The following is a 7,729-nucleotide window of genomic DNA, read 5'->3' on the forward strand; positions in this document are numbered from 1 at the left end:
TCCACGGGTAGCAGGCTTTTAGCCACAGTTTTAAAGCAGCTACCGAAAAGGAGCTGCTCACTAAGCCTCCGAGGAAAAAAGATCTCGGCATGCTGTTTTGCTCTCCTTACTAGAACTGAGTATTTTGAAGTGTTTGTCTTAAAATAAGAAGCAATAATTTGGAAGAACCACAGCAGATTTTCATGTTTAACTTATTTTCATCAAAGCACTTTCCTAGCTCCGAGTTAATAGCTTCATAGCTTTTGCTAAATGTAGGCGTGACGACACTTTACATTAGCACAACAGACAAAAATTTGGAGGCGTTTCAAGAATGGTCACCACGCAGAAACAGGCAGCAACAGGGCTCCCCAGACCCCGAACTACTTCTTTCAGCGGGGAAAGCCAGATGCCATAGCCTGCCTGCCTTCTGACACCGGGGCAGGCCACCTACCACCTCAGCGGCAACAGCAGCGGCGGCCACAGGCTCCTGCGGTTCAGGGCGGCTGCTCAGGGCGGCCGGGCGAGGGGAGAAACCGCCCTCGCGGCCCCCGAGAGGGGATGTGCGCAAGAGAGCTGTCGGCCTGCCAAGTCCAGCCAAAATAAGGCTAAAAACTGCCTCAGCCTTCGCTCGCCGCGCAACTTTCCCTCTGCTATAGAGGGAGGGCGAGAAGTCACTGGCGCAGCGGAGGATTTTCCTCAGGCTGGCGGCACCTCACCCCCGCCGGGGGTCGCCGCGGCGGGAGGGGGCGGCTCGGCGGCCGTTTCGCCCTGGCGAGACGGGGGGAGGCGGGAAGGAGCGGGGGGGTGTGAGGGACGGTTGAATTTCTGCCGCCTTGCGACCAAATAAGGGTAAATTCCCCACCAGCTGGCGGCTGGCTGGGCGATGACACGCAGCGTTGGACTGAACTGTCAGGAATTACAAACACTGGGAGGCGAGCTGCGGGCACGGCACAGCACGGCACGGCCCCGCTCCCTCCGCACCCCCCGCGCCCCCGAAGGCTGCCGCTCGCGGGCTACGTGCCGCCACGGCCGGGGGGGGCGGGGGGGGGGGTGGGGGGGTGGGTGGGCGCGCTCCCAGCGCCGTACGCCCTTACAAGCGCTAGGCGAGTCGTATAGAGACCACCCAGCCCCGCCCTCCACCGCCGCGGCGCCCCTCGCCTCGCTCCGCCCCTCACCCAGCTGCCCGATCTCCATTGGATAACGCTGATGTCAATCCCCGACCTTGCGTCTAACGTCCACTGGAACTTTCTAGTAGAGTTTCGGGGCGGGGGCGGGGCGAATGCGGAGCGCGAGTGGTGATTGGTCGAGGGCGGTGGCGCACGCTGCAAGCCGAGACGGATCGAGAAAAAACAGGAAGAAGTACGGTCTGGCAGCGGTACAGCGGGGAGGGTTGGGCTGACGGGTGGGCGCCACGGTTCTGATTGGTCATCAGGTAGGGGGCGGGTGCTCTCCGGCGACTCACAGAGGCGATTGGCCAGTAGTGGCGGGCGGACGTCTAGATTGGCCAGCAGGGTTCTGGCAGGTTCCAGAAGACGGCTGAGCCGGCTATAAAGCGGGCGACAACGGCGCCGTGACGGCACATCGCGCGGCGGACAGCAGCGAGAGCGGGCGGCAGGAGACGCGACCGCGAGTGAGTAACTGATCAGAGAAACCTGTCATCATGTCTGCCAAAGGGCCGGCAATCGGCATCGACTTGGGCACCACGTACTCCTGCGTGGGTGTCTTCCAGCATGGCAAAGTGGAGATCATCGCCAATGACCAGGGCAACCGCACCACACCCAGCTATGTGGCCTTCACTGATACAGAGCGCCTCATCGGTGATGCTGCCAAGAACCAGGTGGCTATGAACCCTACCAACACCATCTTCGATGCCAAGCGTCTCATCGGCCGCAAGTATGATGACCCCACGGTGCAGTCTGACATGAAGCACTGGCCCTTCCGTGTGGTGAACGAGAGTGGCAAGCCCAAGGTGCAAGTGGAGTACAAGGGTGAGATGAAGACCTTCTTCCCAGAGGAGATCAGCTCCATGGTCCTTACCAAGATGAAGGAGATTGCCGAGGCTTATCTGGGGCGCAAGGTGCAGAATGCTGTCATCACAGTGCCTGCTTACTTCAATGACTCCCAGCGCCAGGCCACCAAAGATGCTGGCACCATCACTGGCCTTAATGTGATGCGTATTATCAATGAGCCCACAGCAGCTGCTATAGCCTATGGCTTGGACAAGAAAGGTACCCGGGCTGGAGAGAAGAACGTGCTCATCTTTGACTTGGGAGGGGGCACTTTCGATGTGTCCATCCTTACCATTGAGGATGGCATCTTTGAGGTGAAGTCTACAGCTGGTGACACCCATCTGGGTGGGGAGGACTTTGACAACCGCATGGTGAACCATTTTGTGGAAGAATTCAAGCGTAAGCACAAGCGTGACATTGCTGGCAACAAGCGAGCAGTGAGGCGACTGCGTACAGCTTGTGAGAGGGCAAAGCGCACTCTCAGCTCTTCCACGCAAGCTAGCATCGAGATCGACTCCCTCTACGAGGGTATTGACTTCTACACCTCCATTACTCGTGCCCGCTTCGAGGAGCTCAATGCTGATCTCTTCCGTGGCACCCTGGAGCCAGTGGAGAAGGCTCTGCGTGATGCCAAGCTAGACAAGGGCCAGATCCAGGAGATTGTGCTGGTGGGTGGCTCCACTCGTATCCCCAAGATCCAAAAGCTGCTACAGGACTTCTTCAATGGCAAAGAGCTCAACAAGAGCATCAACCCCGATGAGGCTGTTGCTTACGGCGCTGCTGTGCAAGCAGCTATCCTCATGGGAGACAAGTCTGAGAATGTGCAGGATCTGTTGCTGTTGGATGTCACCCCTCTGTCCCTGGGCATCGAGACAGCTGGTGGAGTGATGACTGCTCTCATCAAGCGCAACACCACCATTCCCACCAAACAAACTCAGACCTTCACCACCTACTCGGACAACCAGAGTAGCGTCCTGGTCCAGGTGTACGAGGGTGAGAGGGCTATGACAAAGGACAACAACTTGCTGGGCAAATTTGACCTAACGGGCATCCCCCCGGCGCCCCGTGGAGTCCCCCAGATTGAGGTCACTTTTGACATCGATGCCAATGGTATCCTGAACGTCAGTGCCGTGGACAAGAGCACGGGTAAGGAGAACAAGATCACCATCACCAATGACAAGGGTCGCCTTAGCAAGGATGACATTGACCGTATGGTGCAAGAAGCAGAGAAATACAAAGCAGAGGATGAAGCTAACCGAGATCGGGTGGCAGCCAAGAACTCCCTTGAGTCCTACACATACAACATGAAGCAGACAGTGGAGGACGATAAACTGAAGGGGAAGATCAGTGACCAGGACAAGCAGAGAGTGCTCGACAAGTGCCGGGAGGTGGTGTCTTGGCTTGATCGCAACCAGATGGCCGAGAAGGAAGAGTACGAACACAAGCAGAAAGAGCTGGAGAAACTCTGCAACCCGATTGTCACAAAATTGTACCAGGGAGCTGGAGGGGCCGGGGCGGGCGGCTCCGGTGGCCCGACCATCGAAGAAGTAGACTAAAGAGGACTGAAGTACAGACTGGTTTATGGACAGTCACTCCATTCTTTGCTTTGTATTTTTTTTCTAACGTTTAAGGAAAACGTCCTTGCCAATAACAGAGTTTATTCTGTTGGGTGTGTATAAAGGCAGATCTGTCAGCTTGGTTTTGATAAAAGGGAAGGCACGTCCTGCTTTATAAGGTTAGTAATAGACAAGTTTTGTTAATTCAGATACAACTGTTTGTACTCTGGATGTTTGTCTCTGTTCAAGTGTCTCTTCTAAAGTAACTACTTGACTGTTGCAGTTGACAAGTTTCAAGTTATGCATGAAAATCTTGACGGACGATTAAAAAAAAAATGCCAAATTCGGCTTCTGGAAATTTTGGTAATAAATAAAACACATTTAAAGCATAAACCTATCCTTCTCCTCTCTGTGAAGGGGCAGTAGTGGGGTGGGGGGGGATGAGGAAGACCTTCCTGGTGCTGTTTGCAGCCCCTGAGGTCTGTGTGCCCCCCAGCACCCTGCCCGGCTGCGGAGTGGGTACTGGCAGCCCGCTGAGCCGGGGCGGTGGCTGCGGGGGGCAGCCAGCACCCCCAGAAAGGCTGTTTGAGCAGAAAGCGGATAAGGTGGCCTCTGGGGGCTCGATAATTGTATCGGGGCGGTGGCTCGCCCAAGGGGAGCCCAGCCCGGGGAGCGAGCCGGCTGCCCCCGCAGGGTGCTGGGGAGGGGGTGCGCTGCTGTCGCAGACCCCAAACCCTGTGGCTGGGGCCGGTGCGAGCACGACCCCCGGCACTGCCACGGCGGGGGAAAAGTTTCCCTGTGTTGGGGCTGGTGTTTTTAGGCAGGACCTGCTCTTCATCCGTAACTTGTGGCTCGGGCTGCAGCACCCGCCCAGCCGCTCCGGCAGTGGAAGCGCCCAGCAGCTTGTCGTGTTCATGTCACTGAAATAAAACAGTGTGGAAATAAGTACCACAAAAATAGTCCTGCTTGGCAGGCGGCTGGGCTTGATAAAATAGAGACCGGTTTGTGGCCAGCTATATAAATTGCTGAGTTATTCTTGGGTTGCTTGCATGCAAGCTGAGTTTTCAATGTTTTACTGAATGTGGTTTTTTTTCCTTTCTTAAGATGATCAAAAGTACAGCTGCCAAGGGGACCCTGGGAGTGCTGAGTAAGGAGCTGGGATGCTGAACTTGTTAGAATAGGCAAAATTTGTAGTAGCTAAACTTGTCTGGCTGTACTACAAACCGTCTCCAGAGCTCTTCATTTGTTTCAGAAAGCAAAAAACTGCAGCGTTTAAAGTCCGGGGAGCTGCAAATTAATTACCTCTAATGGAGGAGCCTGATGACATGCACATTTTGGACTGGCTTGTCCTTTAAGGGAAAAAACTGCAGAGCAGCGGGCAGCTGAAGGAAATCATCCGCCGTGTTTTTGTTTGGTTGCTCGTTAGTAAGTGGGAGTGTTGGTGTGCTGGAAATCAGGCAGGCACTGCCCTGCTGCCTCTCTGTGCCGCAAAGAACTTTTAGGACCCCAAATCCTTAAGCTTGCAGGTGCTGTATATAAAAAAAAGTATTAAAAATATTTTGTCATGAGAGGGCAGACAAAAATAAACTTGTTTAGTATTTAATAATCAGCAGAGACGTGAAACTCCGGTTTACTGCGTTACTTCTCTGGGCTGGTTTGCCAGGGCACTGACTGCGAGTTTCTTTTCACTGGCTACAGAGAGGGCTTGGGGAACGGGAGGCTTGTAAAAAGTTTGTTTGATCAGCTGTTGTCGCAAAGGATTCAAAACCACTTCAAGTTTATTGAATGGTTCATAGGTAAATGGCAGTGCCATCAGAGTGAGACCTGGGAAGTCAATTACAGCAACTCCAGCACCTGCTGAGTGCTTCAGTGGAATCTCAAAAGGCTGTAATCAGGCTGGGTGCTTTCGGTGTTTATGTACACAGCATTTTCCTGGCAATCAGCCTCTTGATTTCCAGGCTGTAGCGTATATAGGACCCCTGAGAATGAGAAGATACCGTGACTTTTACATTTTTTTTTCCTGGGAGCTAATTGGTAAATATGTTTATGAACAGCAGTAGATTATCTGTAAGTGAAAAATTGTTGCTGCAGACTGTAATACCTTGTCAGATACACTCTTAACCGAAATCCCACTACTATGGGACAACCATAAGGATTAGGTAGCACCCCTGATCGTTGTAAACGCATGTTAACTATTTTTTCATTAACTGACTGGTAATTGCCCTTGCCACATAGTTTCCTTTACTTTTCAGCCCTTGGTGTGCATTCCTCAGCGTCGCTTCCCAGTTATTAAACACAATTTTTTGTTGTTTTCCCCAAACGTCTATTTAAGTGTACTGCAGAGCTAATGTAGCCAAACGCGCACAGCAGATAGTTTGTCACATGCCTGCGTTGTCATCTGTCCTTTCCCTCACCTCGGCCACTGCTGCTCTGTGCTCATTTCAGCAGCGGGGCAGGCAGGGAGTAACAGAGACCACAGATGCGAAGTACCCCTCCAGATGGTTAAAATACCCCGGGGACTGAGGACATGAACAGGTTAACACTGGAGTAATCGTATTTTTTTTTCCTAGGAAAGGGATATTTTTAGTGTGGACACACCTAGATAGTGTGGGACACGTAAAGGACAAGAAACTTCTGGTGACTTACGTGATTGGAAAAAGATTTGAAGTCTGGGGGCACTTTCAAGTATATGAAGTAGCCTTTCAAATATGTCAACAACCCCCCAAAATGCAAGAGGCAGAAAACTTGAAGGGCTCAGAGCTAGATTCCTTGCATTCATTCACTTAGTTTATAAAACAAAGAATAACTTCAAGTTGATTTTCAGTATATTGTACTTACTGTAGAGCGAAACTCTGATCCCGTTTAAGTTAGTGGAAACTTCCCACTGACTGCAATGGGTCTACATATTTCCCCCCATTTTCTTGAAGAGGTAAAGTAAATGTCAGAGGGGAAAATGCTGTTCCTTATCGGCAAATAGGTGTATTTGGTGTGTACCTATAGTTCTGGGGAGTAGTTGCACGTTTCAAATGCACTTGGCAAAGCTAGGAAAATAATCTTGTCTAAAATCTGCAGTTTCATTGCTTCTACACTCAGCGTCTCTCCTCCTTTGTACTGTCCTGACTCACAGGGAAAGCCAGCTCCTTCTGTCAAAATCATGGGCCTGGGTGTCTGAACTTTGCTTATTCTTAAACAGGGCTGTGTGCAGGACCAAGCCCATAGGAAGGATATAAAGTGGTTATAGCACTTGTGTAACTACAGCGTTAACTTTTGATGGCTCCTTATATTTGCTGATCGAGTTTATATGGATGGTATTATTTTATATAGAGGAACACCCGTAGCATTAATACTGGAGAATTTAATCACCCAAATTAAAACCCTTAAGCGCCTTAGCACCTCACTCACGGTGCAGCCACGGCGTGTAGCAATGCAAAGCAATCGCTCCTGTGTGCGATGCAGGTCGCCCTGCAATTCTCCACCGTTGCTTTGCAGGGGAGAGGGAAGAGCCTAAAAAAGACCAAGCTGAAAGCATTACTAAAATAATGTGCCATGTGAGAGCCCTTGGAGGGAGCTGAGGACAAGAGAGTTGTCTGAGGGCAACCCACTCGGGAGCTGGAAAGCTGAGACGTGCTTGGACAGGCTGCGTCCACCCAGCCGGCCGGGTGAGTCAGCCCCGTGCCCTGCCGCCTCCGGAGCGTCTGTTTGAAGTTCTGCACAGAGGACTTACTTAGCCGACAGGCTGCAGCCCTGCTCATCCCCTTGTGATACCATCTTAAAGACAGGAATGAATATATCCCGGCAGCCTTCCTTTTATCTCTCGGGAGACACTGCGTAGAGCCCTGCAGGCTGGGCAGCCTTTCTCTTGGGAGCTGCCTGTCATTTGTTTGAAAGGTTCTCCTTGAAGGTTTGGGGCACTGCGGGGCGCAGCCAAGGGGAGACAACTCTGAAGGGGATGTGGCACCTCAGGACTGCACCATAAGTTTTGTCTTCCCTAGTGTGAGCCGCTCCCACAGATACATATGAGGAACAGGAAGAAAAGGGAAAAATGTTCAGGGAATTCACATTTCCCATTTTGGCACTTACTTAGATTAAATGCAAGGCATCATGTTAAAAAGCATGCACTTACACCCAGCATGCATAATTAAAGTTCCTTTTTTCAGTCTTGTCAGTGCGTTGCAATGTAATAGC

General features: G+C 51.9%; 1 protein-coding gene across 1 annotated transcript; it reads left to right on the forward strand.

The window, feature by feature from the left end:
• Positions 1-1,583: 1,583 nt before the first annotated feature.
• On the forward strand, positions 1,584-3,931 carry HSPA2 (heat shock protein family A (Hsp70) member 2). The gene has a single exon (XM_059819299.1). It carries the CDS (start codon positions 1,640-1,642, stop codon positions 3,542-3,544), a length of 1,905 nt encoding a protein of 634 aa, XP_059675282.1. The 5' UTR covers positions 1,584-1,639; the 3' UTR covers positions 3,545-3,931.
• The last annotated feature ends 3,798 nt before the right edge of the window (positions 3,932-7,729 follow it).

Source organism: Gavia stellata, chromosome 7 (genome assembly GCF_030936135.1).
Source record: "Gavia stellata isolate bGavSte3 chromosome 7, bGavSte3.hap2, whole genome shotgun sequence".
Classification (NCBI taxonomy): Eukaryota; Metazoa; Chordata; class Aves; order Gaviiformes; family Gaviidae; genus Gavia; species Gavia stellata.

What these genes read in the sequence shown, in the direction of transcription:
- HSPA2 (XM_059819299.1), top strand. Translation starts at nt 1,640, where the DNA reads ATGTCTGCCAAAGGGCCGGCAATCGGCATCGACTTGGGCACCACGTAC.